Source organism: Belonocnema kinseyi, chromosome 7, assembly GCF_010883055.1.
Source record: "Belonocnema kinseyi isolate 2016_QV_RU_SX_M_011 chromosome 7, B_treatae_v1, whole genome shotgun sequence".
Taxonomy (NCBI): Eukaryota; Metazoa; Arthropoda; class Insecta; order Hymenoptera; family Cynipidae; genus Belonocnema; species Belonocnema kinseyi.
The window spans coordinates 4,955,545-4,972,697 of record NC_046663.1 but is presented as its reverse complement, the minus strand read 5'-3'; the positions used below and the strand labels follow the sequence as shown (position 1 = coordinate 4,972,697).

At 28.4% G+C, this 17,153-nt stretch overlaps 1 protein-coding gene across 4 annotated transcripts in view; it reads right to left on the bottom strand.

The window, feature by feature from the left end:
• LOC117176938 (myelin regulatory factor-like protein) overlaps positions 1 to 17,153 on the bottom strand; it is a 277,814-nt gene that overhangs the window by 117,866 nt on the left and 142,795 nt on the right. For all 4 annotated transcript variants that reach the window (XR_004467639.1, XM_033367340.1, XM_033367341.1 and 1 more), the window contains one exon: positions 8,351 to 8,444. Coding sequence is in view for 3 of the 4 variants with exons in the window: in XM_033367340.1 (XP_033223231.1) it covers positions 8,351 to 8,444 (94 nt within the window). In the remaining variant the exon portion in view is untranslated. The remainder of the gene's footprint in view (positions 1 to 8,350; positions 8,445 to 17,153) is intronic.

The window sequence follows — 17,153 nt, the reverse complement described above, 5'->3', positions numbered from 1 at the left end:
GGGGGGGGGGCTGGAAAGGGTCACTAGGAGTGAGCAGAGGGCACTCTGGGTGATGTTGGGTGAATACTCTGGATGAAGTGTGTGTGTAAACAGTTGGAAAAGGGACTCGATGAGTAAGTAGGACCCTTTGGGAACGTGTGAGTGTGTGATGAGCTGGAAAAGCGGTAATAGGGGTGAGGATGACACATTGTGTGTAGTACACTGAAAATTTTTTGGGCGATCTGGTCGCCCACGTGGTAGAGCTGGAACACCAAATGCGTCGCGCGCTGCTCACCTGCAACTTGGTACAAATCCTCTCTCATATTGGGCACGCTCTGTTCCCACATTGGAACAGCTGTAGTCCCAACAGTATTGGTACAGTAACGCTCCATTTAGGCGGGAGCACGGAATCCCCACGCCGAGTTTCGCGCGGAGTTATACAGTTATAGTTTATACTCGTGGAGCAATTTCATTCTCTTTTGTGGGACTGCTGCGTTTCCAACACACGGGAAAGGATCTGCTCGCACGCTTGGTACTATAGCTTACTTAAAAGTGGCCTGGCCGCTACACCAACCGTCGTGGTGGCGCTGCGTTGCCACTAAGAAGACAGCTGCTTGCCCAAATATTTTTCAGTGTATGCGTATGCAGAGAGCTAGAAAAGGGTCATTAGCGACGAAGAAGACCACAGAATAAAGTAATGATAAAATTTGTTGCAGGAAATTTTTTAGAGGGATAAAGTTTTATTCAGACAACTTCGCATTTTTCAAAACACATGTGTTGTCATGAAAAAACAAAAGAAAGTTTAACCTATATTTCTTTAAAGTTTATCCTGTAAAGTTAATTTTTGTTGCAGCAAATTTTTCGTCAGAAATCGATGTAAATTTTATCTTCTGTTTTTTCTGTGACACTATGGGTGAAGTAAGCGGGTGCGTGGGGAGCTTGAAAAGGGGCCTGCAAGGAAGAGGGTACTCAGGGTAAAGTGTGCGTTTGTATGCGTGTGCGGAGAATATAGAAAGTAAATTTAGGTTCAATTTATGGCATTTTTGTCCTTTCTTGGAATTTTTTTTAACTTTCCAACGATATTCTTCTATTTAATACTGTCGAGGCAACTCTGGGTAAATTTCGGATAGTTTGATTATAAAATTAAAAGTTTAGAAAAAGTGTTTGTTGATTCCAATAGCAAGAGCTAGCAATGAGTGGTGGGATATGTCAGAATAATTTTGTACCGGACTTATTACTTGGTCGAGCCCTTAATCTGTCGAGTTACACGCACGACGTATGAGTACGAGGAATAAAATGACTAGAGCTAATGTAGCGGGCAGTGATTCCATCAATTCTATCGCAGCTTGTCTGCAGTCGCGTCATTATATCATTACACCTCTTCAATATGCCGTGTACGGACAGACAGTCAAACTAAAGTACATCTACATTCTACATTCTTCTGCACTCAATACATCACTCTGATTCTAGCTTGCTTGACGATTAATTGCATTATATTGAGCTGCATTCATCTCGATCGGACTGCATCCAAGGAATTTTTTCATTTTTTGACTAATATCTCGATAGTTACAGAGTATTTACTAGTGATGCATTTAAACGAGATAAAACAATCAAATTAAATTGCTTGAATAGAATTATTACTAATAGTTCGTAACTTTTAGGCTTAAGAAAAGTAAATTTCATGGTAACTAATTTCAAAAAGAAAAATATACTGAGTTTAAAATTCGATTAAGGGCATGTGACACAGCTAAATACCTATATTACCGACCACAGTTTTTCAGTTCACTGAATGTTTTTTTGAACCTGAGAACTCTTTTTGTAAATAAAATATCGAGCTGAAACTTTGGGAAATGTATTAGAGTGCAATAAAGTACGTTTAGGTACTGCATTTTGGTAGAAACTTCACTGAAAATTATTTCATCTTTTTTCTGAACCTCAACATTTTTTGAACGTTCGAACTTTTTTTATACATAAAATATCGGTCTCAAACTTTGAGACATGCAAGAGCCGAAAGAAAACTACGTTTAAGTACAAAGCTTAATAATAAAAGATGTAAAAAAATATATTTTAACCATCAATTCCAATGGCATCAGCCGGTAACGTTGTACACGAAAATACGAACCCTCTAGAGCCTTATCTAGTGGCCGCCAGGTTTCGTATTTTCGTGTACAATGTTACCGGCTGATGCCGTTGGAATTGATTGTTAAAATATATTTTTTTACATCTTTTATTATTAAGCTTTGTACTTAAACGTAGTTTTCTTTCGGCTCTTGCATTTCTAAAAGTTTGAGACCGATATTTTATGTATAAAAAAAGTTCGAACGTTCAAAAACTGTTGATATTCAGAAAAAAGATGAAATAATTTTCAGTGAAGTTCCGACCAAAATGTAGTACCTAAACGTACTTTATTGTACTCTAATACATTTCCCAAAGTTTTAGCTCGATATTTTATTTACAAAAAAAGTTCTCAGGTTTAAAAAAATATTCAGTGAACTGAAAAACTGTGGTCGGTAATATAGGTATTTAGCTGTGTCACATGCCCTTAACAAATATATGATAGCGCAATTTTTTTTTCTGAAACACCCAACTGTATCTAGACTTTCCCGGTTAATTTAAAAGAGTTTAAAAAATTTGAATTATATGAAATGATTGCTAAAGATTTTCAAAAAATTTCGAAATTTTTTAAAAAGATTTCATTATTTCAACGATTTTTGACTTGGAGGAGGCAATTTTGGAAAAGAATGATAATTCTTAGTTGGAACATCAGATAATCTTTGGTTATCAGAATTTCAATTTTGATTTGGAACAGAGAATTTTGGAAAAGAAGTATAATACTGAATTTAAACAGAGATTTTTTTATTTCCCTTTTTTAAATTACAATCACAATTATTTTCAAAAATTTCCGTTTTATTTTCGAATTCTTAACATAATAGTTAAATTTTCAACCAAAGAGAGGAATTTCCATCTCAAATGACGAATCTTAAACCAAAAAATGACTTTTTAACAAAATTGTATAATTTTCTACACAGAAGTATGATTTGTAGCTAAAAAAGACACAGTCACACAAAAAATGTAATAGTATATATTTCAACCAAAAAAAGATGGTAATTATCCATTTATAAAAACAGTTTAATTTAACCAAAAAGACGAATTACTCGTATCAACAAGACTGTCAAATCCTCAACTAAAAAGAAGAAAAAAAAACAGGTGACTTTTTAAACAAAACGGATACTTTTTAACAAAACTGCTAAACTTTGAACAAAGAAAATTAAGTTTCAACCATACAGTTTAATTTATAACCAAAACATTAATTTTTAACCTAGAAGATTAGCTTTCTACCAAAGAAGATAAATTTTGAACAAAACAGTTAAATTTGTAAACAACAACAAAATTAATTTTCAACTGCGAAGATAAGTTTCCATTCGAAATGGAAAATTTAAGGTTGCAATAAAAAAAATCAATCTCTGGTTGAATTTTTTGAAAAAAGAGCTTTATTTAAATGAAATATGCTAAATAATGCTAAATTAATTTCAAATTTGTTAACCGTACCGATACGGAGATAATTAATGTCAAAGTTGGCTACTTTAACATGTAGTTCATGAACAGTGCATAGCCACTCTTCACATTTTAATTTATAGTGATTAAACGCACTGGTAGAGAAATTTAAAAAATGTCGTTATTAGTGCTGGTTCTAAATACAAATTTAAAAAAAATATATCAAGTTTCTCCACCGTGTAGTTTCATAGATAATTCAATGAAAAAAAACATTGAAATTTTAGTCACTTTCAAGCTGATAAACATAACAGTATCGCATAACAGCAACACTGTTCCCTCTCCCCAGTTTATCTGTTGCACCGAGCTATTTAAGCGCACATAAAAATTGATCAGCCATAGAGTTCTTAAATTCCCGAGAATTTAAGTTCAGGTTATATAACCGAAAATATGACAGAATTGAGGAGAATTTAAAAGAATTTTAGAGAATTTGAGAATTTATGAGTTTTAACAATATTTTTATTGTTGAGGTTATATCAGCGGTTGAATATACATTATTTTCTAGCTCAGATGCATTCAGAAATTATAGTGTTTTATATACGTTAAAATTTTCAAATGTATTAATTTATTTCAAACGAAAAAAAGTCTTTTCTACTTTCAAAGATAAATCTTCAACAAAATACTGGAATTTTCAACAAAATAATTGAATTTTTAACACATTAGTTTAATATTTAACCTAAAAAGACAAATTGTCAGCAAAAAAGTGTCATAGTTTATATTTTAATCAAAAAAGAATGAAATTTATACAACAGAAGAAAAGAATTTTAAAACCAAAAAGACGAATTTCCAATAAATAAAGATTTTTCACTCAAAAAATAAATAAAAGTTTATCTAAATTATTGAACCTTCAAACCAAAAGACAAATATTATTCACAAAAATGTAATTTTTAAACAGTAAATATTACTGCTTAACAAAGAATTAATTTTCCACGAAACTGATGCATTTTTACGCAAATAAAGGAAATTTCAAACTAAAAAATAATTTAAAAAAAAACGAATTTTCAACTAAAATATATCAATCTTAAAAAATAGAAAAGTTCCATTTTCTGTTAAAAAATAAATTCGAAACAAAACAAAACTGAATGAATGAAAACAAGAATGAATGAAATTTCTTCTGTAACAGATGAAGTTTTGAATGAAAAAGACCAATTTTCAAAATAATAGTTGAATTTTCTGTTGAAAAAGATTTTTGTCGAGTTTTCACGATCAAACTGAATTTTTTAACAAGAAATAATTTTCTACCAAAAAAATTCAATTTTCAATCCAAAAAGACGAATTTTTAACAAAATTCTTGAATTCTCTAGGAAATAGTTGCATTTTTATCAAAAAATAAAATATGTATCTCAAAGGAAAAGAATTTTTTATTACACAAAAAGTTGAGTTTTCATCTAAAAAAGATTCCAGTTAACTCAGTAACATCAAAAATTGAATTTTTGTAACAAAAAAATAAGCTTCTACGAAAATAATTGAATTTTCGATCCAAAAAGATTAATTTTTTAAACCAAAAGGATGAATTTTTAGAAATATAGTTCAATTCTATACCAAATAGTTGCATTTTTATCCAAAAAGATCAATTTTGCACTAAAACAGATGAATTTGTAATAAAACCCAAAAAAATGTTGTTATAAGTGGAACTTTTATCCAGAAAATTTTTCAGCTCATTTTCCAACACCAAAATATAAATTTCAAACAAAAAGTAAATATTCTACGAAATAGTTAATTTTTCAAGAAAATTGTATAATAGTTTAATTTATAACCAAACAGTTGCATTTTTATCAAAAAGAGATTTAATTTCTGCTAAAGCAGGTAAATTTTGAAATAAAAAAGACAAACTTTAAAAAAGAGTTGAATTTTCAACCTAAAAGTTATTGAAAAAATGCACTTTTCTATTAATTAAAATAAATTCTGAGATTCTCGTATATTCTGAAAGAATTTATTTCTCAGTAATATTCTCATTCTCGTTACCGTTCTCAAAGTAATATTACTGGCTCAGAACTCTATCAGCCACTGAAATCTTCACCATGTGGATCCGTGAAATTTTTTCAATGTAGTATGGTTTGACGGTGCCCCATGGAACTCTACTATTTGTACGGGGATGGGATTTACATGCAACCTTAAGTTTCAAGTTAAAAAAAATTAATTTTCAAATAACAACGAATTTTAACAAAAAAGTTTAAATTTGAACCAAAAAGACTAATTTACGACCAAATAGTTAATTGTTTAATTTAAAAAGATAAATATACGTTCAAAAATAGAATAGTTAAATTCTTGGTTGAAAAATGTAATTATCAACAAACAAACAAAAAAACATTTTTACCAAAAATGAAATAGTTAAATTTGCAGTCAAAAAAATTATTTTTTTTTTACAATCAAAATCGAATTTTCGAGCAAATAGTTCAATTTTGATCTGAAAAATTAATTTTCTACCAAATAGTTGAATATTTAAATTAAAAAGACAAATTTAAAATAAAAAATCTGCCCTTTCCGCAGGCACTTTTCCATCACGCGCTGCGCGCAGCGGCTCGCAAGTTTAAGCACGCTTAGGGCGCGCGACAATTGGTTCTCGCGCTTCGCTCTCAATAATATATTCATCTCGCACTACGCGCTCGATATTTGTGCACAGAAATTTTGAAACTAAAGGTGAAAGCATCGACAATAGTAATTTGGTGATTGTGAATTCTCTTTTGTTAAAGCTCCTTCGGCTTTAACGAACACATTTTCATCACGAATCTCGTGCTTCGCACTCAAGTTTATCCCTAAAATTTTATGTCATTCCAATGAATGTATTTTATAAATTAAAAAAATTGTTATGATAATAAAAATCAAACTTTTTCTTCTCTTGACTTTTTTTCATATCGTCCGTTATTTGGCTTGAGAGGTTCTTCTATGATTTGGAAGATGTATCAAAAGAATATTTAAACTAAATTTGTGTACTTCATTTAAGTAGGAAAAGTTCTTAGGTTCGAAACATTTCAAGGCTATGGTAAAAAATCGTTCCAGTTAATTTTTTCCAAAATAATTTCTTAGACATTCCCACTCAAATGAAGTATATAAACGTACTTAATGGCCTTCTGATACATTTTCTAAAATTTTAATCCGATATTTTATTTACAAAAAAAGTTCTGATGTTCAAAAAAAATATTCAGGGAACTAAAAAGTGAGACCGGTAATTTAGGTATTTGAATATCATATGCCTTTAAAAATGCAACACTTAAATTTTTAGTTAAAAAAATTAATTAAAAAAAAAAAACAATTGACAACAAAATAATTCAGTTTTCAACCAAAAGGATACCTTTTTAAGTAGAAACCTCAATTTTCTATAAAAAGAACTGAATTTCAATAAAGTACATGTATTTTCCACTATAGAAAGAATTTCCAAAAAATGGAATACTTACATTTTCAGGTAAGAAAATTAATTTTCAACAATAAACAAATTTTGTTTCCAAATTTCAACGCAATAATTAAATACTATGCTTCAAGTAAATACAGTTGTTTTCCCTTCACCTGCTTCCCATCCTATCACTTCCCAATCATCGCTCCACTCGATCACCTCCCCTAATTATCATTCCATAAGTTCCCCTAATTTCCTCTCCTCAGAAAAAGTACGACGGATGGATGGACGTACCAAAAGAGCAATAGTCGACCCGTCGAGCCTGGTCAGCGAGAGTCCTTTATACCCAATGAGAAATAAAATGCGGAATATAATTTTTTTAAATTTAGCACTGGGAGTGCAAAATTATCTAAGGATAATTTTGAGAAATGCGATTGTTTGAGAAATAAACCAAAATGATATTAGTTATCGTCGGCTTGCGGGTTCGATTCCCGCCTCGCACTCTGGAAGAGCCTCGGCGGCCCATGCGGTGAACACTAGCCTAGCAAGGGAGTTGTTCATCTCCGGAGAGTCATGGGACCGGTACCTCTAGAGAAAAAGGTTTTCTCTTAAGTACTTAAAGCTGTTGCTCTTGGTCGTTCGGAACCCACCTTAAACCGTAGGTCCCCCTTCCACCATCAAGTGAGTGTGTGGGGTGTGTGTAAAGGAATAAAGAAGGAGGTGCAAGAAAAATGTGAACCCTCAGGGGACACATTAGAAGCTTCCAAGTAAACTATTGCACCAATTAATTACAGATTCTGCAGTTGAATTGATTTAAACGCACTGAAAAATTTTCCATCTAATTTCCCATAAACTTACCATTTATTTTTTAATTTTGAAATTTTCAAGTTGGAATCGTTATAATTTGCAGATTTTAAATAATATGTTTGTAAATTACCAAGATATAAAATGAAAAATGTTATATTCTGCATTTTAGTCTTTGTTGGGTACAAAGGGCTCCCACTGACCAGGCTCGGCGGTAGCAGTTCGGCTGAGAGAGGGGAAGCCGCGTAGTGGGAGAACCTAATGTAGGTAGCTGGCGCGGAATTATCATCTGCCAGACTCTGATCCCAGGAAATGTATTTAATTGAATAAAATGTTTTCCATTTCAATTGAGAATTGGTATTTCCAATGAAAGTGAAGAGATGATTTAATTTATAAATTTAGCGTTCGTATACACGTGACGAGGGGAGGGTGGTTCGCAGGAAACGCGTGCTCGTTCAACACAGTGGCAAGCGTATTATCTGAATTCGTTAATTAGCATAATTGCAGTGACAGGAACTCGAAGGGAGAGAAAGACAGGAGGCAGTTTTATGTCAAAGATCGGAGGTATTAATTCAACACATGTGACTTTTTTTTAACATTCTTCAAGACAATTTTTGTTCAATTAAAAAAATTTCTTAGTCTCTCTATAGTAATGAAGGTTTAATAATTAATATAAGAACTCACGTTGCTGGCTGGTCACTATCGCTGTTGATGAAATCTTCCAGTTGTGAAAAATCCAGCGCTTCATTGTCTATGCCTCCAACAAAATCGCTTCGTCCTGAAAAAAAAATTTGTAGATACAAAGTTAAGAGAATTTCTATTTGGAGGAACTAATTGATAATTAAATATGGATATTATACAGAGTGCGTTTTATATCTTCTGGTTGAGCAATCAGGACACCTACTTATTCCATCTGAATGAATAAGTTTTCTACAATCTGATCTACATATTCAAAAGAAATTAATCAATTATTTTTGTATTTTATATGCTAATTAGTGGAGTCCGAAAAAGTTTTATTTTCCTTAACTGGCACCCTCAGAAAATGTTCCTCTTATTCTCAAAATCACCTATGATTTTTTTCAAAACTAAAAAAAAAATATTTACAAGACCCCCCAAGCCGGGTTTTCAAAATGAAATTTTTATGTTATTTAAATAATTGCTGATAATGGATATTTTTCGTATTATTCCGCCTAAACTAGATTCATGCGAATTATTAACAAACAAGGATTATTTTTTAACAAAATTCTTGAATTTTCAACAAAATAAATTAACTTTGAACTAAATTGTTGCATTGTCAAACAAAAATATTATTTTCTACTGAAAAATACGACTGTTCAGTTAAAAAATGAATTTTCAAGAACATAGTTAAATTTTCAACCAAAAATATTAAATTTTAACCAAGAAGATTAATTTTCTACCAAAAAAGACGAATTTGGAACTAAAATTATGAATCTTCAACTACAACAAAAATATATGTTGAACTAAAAGTTGAAATAGTTATATTTTTGATATAGTAAATTATTTTTCTATAAAAAAACACACAAAAAGTTTTAATAAAATAGTCAAATTTTTAATTATAGAGATGAATTTTCAACTAAAAAAAGATACATCTTTTACTAAAAATGAAATAGTTACATTTTTAGTTAAAAGAATTAGTTTTTAAAAAAGAAAACGAATTTTTAAACATACATTTAAGTTTTAACCAAAGGCATTAATTTATACTAAAATAGTTGCATTTTCAACCAGAAAGTTGATTTATCAAGTAAGAAAATTAATCTTATACCCAAAAAGACAAGCTTTAAAAAAATGAGTTTTCAACTAATTGAATTTTCAGCTGAAAAAGATAAATTTCTAATTTTGCTGTTGAATTTTAATCTAGAAAAGATTAATATTCCACCAAAATGGGATAATTACATTTTCAGTTCAAAACGTTAATTTTTACCAAAAAAATCTGATTTTCGCAAAAAAGGTGAATTTGCAAGTAAGAAGAATAATTTTCTATCGAAACGTCGAATTTTTAACACTATAAATAAATTTTCAACTAAGTAGTTGAATTTTCAACTGAAAGTTATCAATTTGCGACCAAACAGTTAAATTTTAAAATAAACAAGACTAATTAAAAACAACAAATGGATAGAATGCATTTTAAGTTAGAAAAATTAATTTTTGTCAAAAAAAAAACGAATTCTCTAGAAAATTATTAAATTTTCAACCAAACCATTACCTTCAAACAATCTGAATTTTCTAACAAATTAGTTCAAATTTTAACAAAGTACTCGTAGTTGAATTTCCAGCTAAAAAATATAAACTTTACTGTAAAAATGGAATAGTTAAATTTACAGTTAACTAATTAATTTTCAAACGAAGATACCAATTTTTTAATTTTCTACCAAAATAGTTGAACTTGAAACCCAAAATGACAAATTTTTAACAAAACGGTTCAGTTTTTAACAAACAAAAAATTACTTTTCAACAAAATTGTTGAATTCCCTAGAAGTTAGATTAATTTTAAAATATTTTGATGATTCTTTCAGATAAAAAGTAGATTACTTCGATATTCAAGTGGATTAACCCAAATTACATGAATTACATCTAAATATATATTTTTAATCCTGCAAAAAATCAGGAAACATTTGGGCAAAAAAGAACACTTTTTAGGGGTTATATTGGGGGGGCGGGGGGGCTAAGATATTTTATTCCATACCGCAATCATCAATGAATATGAAGTAGTTGCGGCCAGTTTTAGCCAGACAACTGGAAAGCTCAATGAAAAATATCTATTGCATCATTTCCTCGTTCATTCCCACAATTAATATTTAAAAAATACAACTGAAGTTTCACTTTATATTTATTTTAATTGCAAATGTTTGTTAACATTAGAAAAAAATAAACTTAAAAAATTAAAATTTTAAAAATAAACTGAAAGAAAATAACTTTAAATTTGACAAGATTTTTATGAAACTTTAACAAAATGTCAGTTTTTTGAAGATTATCAAATAAAATATTAAAGCTTTTTGAGTAAGTTTGAAAGTTTTTAAGAAAGTATAAAACAAATTTTGGCAATTTTGCAAAATAACAAAATGTTAGAAAAAATTCGAATAAGATCAAAAAAGAGATTTACAAGTTTTGAAATGATGCAGAAATAATTTTTAATTTAAAAAGATTCTAAAAAACTTAAAACAAAATGTAGACTTTTAAAGAATTAGATTAAAAAAATTGTAAAGTTTTTTAATAATATTTTAGAAGGTTTAAAGAACAAAATTTGTTTTCAGGTTTCTGGGAAAAATTTTAATTACTTTTTACTTTACAAAAATTTTGTGAAGATACTGTCGGAAAAGATTTCAAAATATTTCAAGAGATTTTCGAAGTTGTAGAAAAAAGAATATGGAAGATATTAAGGGCATGTGTCACACTCAAATACCTATATTACCGACCGCACTTTATCAGTTCACTGAGTTTTTTTTAATTTAATTTTTTTTAATTTAATTTTTGGCGAAATTCCTACTCAAAAAGTTTTTAAGTTCAATGAAAATTCTGGAAACTGAAAAAGTGAGGTCAGCAATATAGGTATTTGAGGGTGTCTTTTTTTATTTTCTTAGGAAAATTCCAATAGTTAAATTTTTTAAAGATTGTTAAAGGTTTTAAGAAAAAAAGTTCCTAAGATTCCTAGGAATATTTAACGTGATTCTTTATTTAAAAAAATTTAATTTGAAGGGAATATTTTTGAACATCTTAAAACATTATAAAAAATTTTCAAAATTGTCAAAAATGAAGCCGAAAGATTTCAGCGCAACTTTAGGACTAATTCAAGTCAGTTTAAAAGATATTGAGAAATTTTAGAGGTTTTAAAGTGATGAAAAGTATTTTAAAACTAAAAGATTTCAAAAAGTTAACAAAATATTTTAAAATGTATTCCGAATTATTTATATAACATTAAGGCAACTAAGCCCAGGTGTAGGTAGAATCTAAGAAAAGAATAGTTATTAGAAATTTTGAATTTTCATTAGAAGTTATTTTTCCTTTCAAATTATAATTTGCCTTACATTTTTGTTCTTTGATGACTGACAAATTTTTGTTGGTTGAAAATTCTTCTTAGTTTTTAAATTCATCCCTTTTGGTAAAAATAGAATTTAAAAAAAAATGAAAAATTCAACTGTTTAGTTAAAAATGAAAAAGTTTTGAAAAATTTAAGGTTATGTTAACGTTTTTCACCAGAAAGCGGTTATTTTAAATAAAAATCAACATTAACATTTTTATTTAAAAATAATTAAATTTCAAAGAAGATTTATAATTTTTAAAAACGATTTTAGGTTATGTTGTCGATTTAAATACAAAATTTGGTATTTCCAAACAAAAATAGTTATAGTCTGAGAATTAGAGTATTTTAACAATTTTGGATTATGTTAATGTTTTTCGTAATATTAATATTTATAAATAAAAAAATTAGATTTGAAAGAAGATTCACAACTTTGTAGGAATTTTAGACAAAGCTGAAGAAGATACAGAATTTTAACAATTTTAGGTTACGTTGCCGTTATAAACCGTAAATAGGTATTTTCAGTAAAAAGTCACTGGATTTTAAAGAAGATTACCATTTGTTACAATTGTATGTTAAGTTTGCTGTTTTCATCGGAAATTTTGATATAAATTTCAAAAGAGATTTATAATTATGGAAGAATTTAAGGTTATGTTACAAATTTTCAGGGGAAATCAGCTATTTTAAAGAAAAATCATTAAAATTTAAAAAAGATTTAAAATTTGGAACGAATTTTTTGTCATTTTAACTTAGTGTTTTCCATCGAAAACTGGAATTATTAATTTAAAAAAAAATATGCCACTGGGTAATATGGAATACAGAGTAATATGACACATAGGAAAATATGTGACATGAGGTAATATAGTACATGGGGTAACGTAGCACATCGGGTCGATGTTAATGGATAATATGGGTAATATGGCGAAATGGATAATATGACACACGTGGTAATGTGGAACACAGGTTAATGTGGAGCACGGGGTAATGTGGAACACTGGGTAATGTGTTATAAGGAGTGATGTGGAATAAGGGGTAATGTGGAATAAGGGGTAATGTGGAATAAGGGGTAATGTGGAATGAGGGGTAATGTGGAATAAGGGGTAATGTGGAATAAGGGGTAATGTGGAATAAGGGGTAATGTGGAATAAGGGGTAATGTGGAATAAGAGGTAATGTGGAACACGGGGTAATTTAGCCCACGGACTCATGTACCACATTTTTTAAATAATAAATTGCGTAAAAAAATTGGAATGTTTTCTACTGAGAAGTAAGTAAAAACAGTACAATATAATGTTTTTTCTAAACTTCTATTTCAGTCTCATAAATATAAATGAAACTGCAATCTGTAGATTGTGGTTTTAAAAATGTTTATGGTTTTCGAAGAGTAATGTATTAGCAAATAGCGAATAGAAAATATGTATGTATTTATGCACAGTGTAACCTGTTAATGTCAGCTTCGCCCCGGTATTCGTATAAAGGTCTTAAGCAAGAATAAACAAGTAATCAAAGAATGATATTTACAACGTTTCGTCTTACATGTAGCTTTTTATTTGTATTTTTATATATGAACGGTATATAAGGGACTAGACTGACGAATGTATTGAAAAATTAAATGAAAAAATAAATTCAAGATTAAAGTTAATGAAAATTTTTTAACTCATTTTTAAGAAAAATAATAATTTTTTCTTATTTATTTCAAATTTTTCTATGTATTTTTCTATATTTTTCTATATATAACTTATTTTACTTACTTATTGTATTTTGAAATCGGCACTCTACATTTATAATTATTATAGAAAAATCTGAAACAAGTAAGATAAAATTATAATTTTCCTCAAAACAATTACGATAATTCTAGACAATAAAAAAAAGAAAAAAAATTAATTTAAAAACTGATTTTTATTTTGTATTATTATTTATTTGTATTTTTTTTACTATGCTGAAAAATTTTGAGTTAAAACTTTAGTCAAAGTCCCAAAAAAATTCAAATTCAATCAAAGAAAAATGCAACAGAAATTCAATCTGCTCAAGTAAAAGTGTAGCATTTTTAACAAAATAAATCATTTACTAACCCAATAATTAAATTTTTTACTAGAAAAGATTAATTTTGAAACAAGGCGATTAACTTTCTAACAAAAACAATAATTTTTTATCAAATAGTTGAATTTTCAACCACAAAAGGAAATAAATAAATTTTCAGTTGAAGTGATTAATTTTCAACCAAAAAATAACAAATTTTCTACAAAAGAATTAAATTTCCCACCAAAGGAATGAATTCTCTACAACAAATATTATTTTTAAACCAAGAAGAATTTTTTTTTTTGTCAAAAAGTAGAGCTTTCAATAAAATAATTAAATTTTCAACTAAAAAAAGGTACATTTTCAACTAAAAATGAAATAAGTTATCAAAACAGCACACAAACCATTTCTAATTAGGAAAAAAAATTTCAACAGAAAAAGTAATTTTAAACCCATAAGATGAATTGGTAACCCAGAACATTAATTTTCTACTGAAAAAGATGCTTTTTGAATAAAAAACATAAATTTACAACAAAATAGTATATTGTTCAAGAAGATTCATCTCTTTGGTTGAAAATTCAAATATTTTCATGAAAATTCGTTTTACTTTTACTTAAACATTAATTTCTTTAACTGAAAATTTAATTATTCTATTTTTGGTAGAAAAATCTTGTTCAAATTATAACTAATTGGTTTGAAACATTATCTTTTTAGTTGAAAATTTAAAAAAATGTTTTGTACATTTATGCATTTCGTTAATAAATCATTAAAATATTATTTATTGAAATATTAACTATCAGATATTTCATTGAGAATTTTTGTTTGTTTGTAAAAAATCAACCACTTGCTTAAAAGTTGAATTACTTTGTAAAAAAATGCACCTTTTTATTCAAGATTCATCATTTTAGTGAAAAATTAAAGTATTTGATAGTAAAGTGACCTTTCTGTTTAAAATTAATATTTTTGGTTTGAAAATTAAACTATTCGGTTAAAAATGTATCTGCTTTATTGAAAATTCATATTTTTTATAAAAAATGACACTACCATTGTAGACTTTGATACTATTTATTTTGAAATGTAATTATTTTGTTGAAAAATGCATTCTTTTTTGTTAGAATTTAATTTCTTTAATTAAAATGTAGGTATTCTATTTTTAGATTGAAATTTTTTCTTTTTTAAGTTATAAATTCATTTATTTTATTGAAAAATCATCTTTTAGTAGAAAATTAACCTCTTTGGTTAAAAATTCGTTTTGGTAGGTGAAAAATTCAGCTTTTTGGAAAAAATACAATTAGTAAATTTATTTTCGTGCTAAAAATATTCGTATATAATATATAACATAATATTGGTCTGTATGTATGGACACGGATTTTTATTTTATTTTTTGACCAGAGAACTGTTACGTGTAGCAAAACCTTTGCGACGCGTAATGTGTGGACTCTCCCAAATTAAAAAATTAAAAGTAAATAAAAACAAAATAAAAAATGAAAATAAACAATAAGAAATGATATTTTATACATTTTTCTAGAAATTGGATTTTTAGAGAATTGCACTCTAAGCTATAAATATTGTACTACTATTGCCGTGACTTTCTCTTGACCTCGAAAGTGGATAATAAAAAAATAGCGCTGTGAATCCCGCTACCGGCAAATTGAAAATTCTTCTTTTGTCAAGATATTCCCGAGACATACTTTAAGTTTTAAATTGTTCTTTGCTTTGTAAAGCCGAATTAATAGAAATTCTACTAATTCAATAAGTACCATTGTGCCTGACTAATAAATTATTAATGTTAGCATTTTCTACTAAATGAAATGGTAAGATTTATGTTACTAAATAAATCAGTAAAGGTATTTTACTAACCTGGTTAGTAGCACTAAATTAATAATTCAAGGAGTAGCAATAAATTGCTTATTCAACATAATTTATTCATTTTTTAAATATTGTCTGCTTGTTTTTTAGTTTAATTAAGAAAGTTCAACGTTGCTTAATTTATATTCTAAGCTTATATATTATTATATTTATAATAATTGTGTATGAGCAATACAATATTCACAATTCAAACGGTAGAGGATTCAGATAAGTAGATATTAAAATGATAGACAAAAAAATGGTACATTTATAAACTTGTTAATATTTAAAAAATTCTTCATATAAAAATTTAAATAAAATTTTTTTTCTGAAAATTTAGGTGAAAATTATTCGGCCTCAGTTGAAAGAACACCTCAAATGTTTATAATTAAACCCTTCAGATTGTCTCTATTTGAATAAATTCTCGTTAAGATCGAAATTTTATAAAAAATTTAATATAAAATAAAATTAGATTCTTCTCATTACAATTTTAATAATTTGTAAAAAGTAAAAAAAAATTCTAATAAAATCATTGTAAAACTATTAGTACACAAATTAATACGACACACATGAATAAATAATTTCTGAAGAAAAAAATTAATTTTAAAATTTTTGAATCGAATGGCACTATTATTTTTAACATTACTCGCATTTTTAAACAATACAAAAACTAAAAATTTACTTCAAAAAATTTGCGCGAGGATTTTAGACGATTTTGGAGCCAACAAAATTTTATTTAAAAAAAGTGGAACGGACATGGTTTTGTGAAAAAATAATCTTCAAGTACAAGCTCAAAAGTATTTTGAATATACCGCCGAAAGTAAACTGCGTCTTTCGTGTAGCGCATGCGTATGCACTCTGCTGCTGCCATGGGGCCGTGAAGCGAGAAGCAACCACTTTTGCATCGAGAATATAAGCACAAAGCATAGTTCATAAGAGGACACGCTTCAACCCACACGGATCCGCATAGTTGCTTCCTATGCACGGGGCTTTAGCAAGCTAGCGTCAGGTGGCGCTAACGCAGCGTTTTGTAAACTCAAACTGTGGAGTGTTGACGTGAGAATTGTGAAACCTTTGTTTTACCTGGAAAATTATTCTAATATTTATAAAAGTAAATGATTTTATATGAAATAACTTCTTCTTCTGCCCTTGATTATGAAACAGAAAATTGAAATTCGTCTGCTACAAGCAGCTGCAGATTGTGCAAAAAGGCTACAGAATGGATAAAACTTCAACCTTACGGACTTTTCGACGTCTATTGCCCATAGAGATATTACAGATAGAGTAGGAATGCCATAGGCGCGCATGCAAGTGGATATGTCCGGCCTTTAGAAAGAGAGAGAAAGAATGATTTATGTATTGCTGTCTTTGTCTACTGGCGCATGCGCGTTGATTATATTTCGTGTCAACGTGAATCAAAATACAATCGGATCTTTCCTGCAATACTTTTGCCAAACAAAAATTTTTTCTTATTATTACTTACACAAACTTACTTATGAAAACTGCGACTTTTATCTCCGGTTATAGGTTCTTTTTTGCAGAGAACACAGTATGTAGGCATATTCAACAAGAAATGTTCAATAAT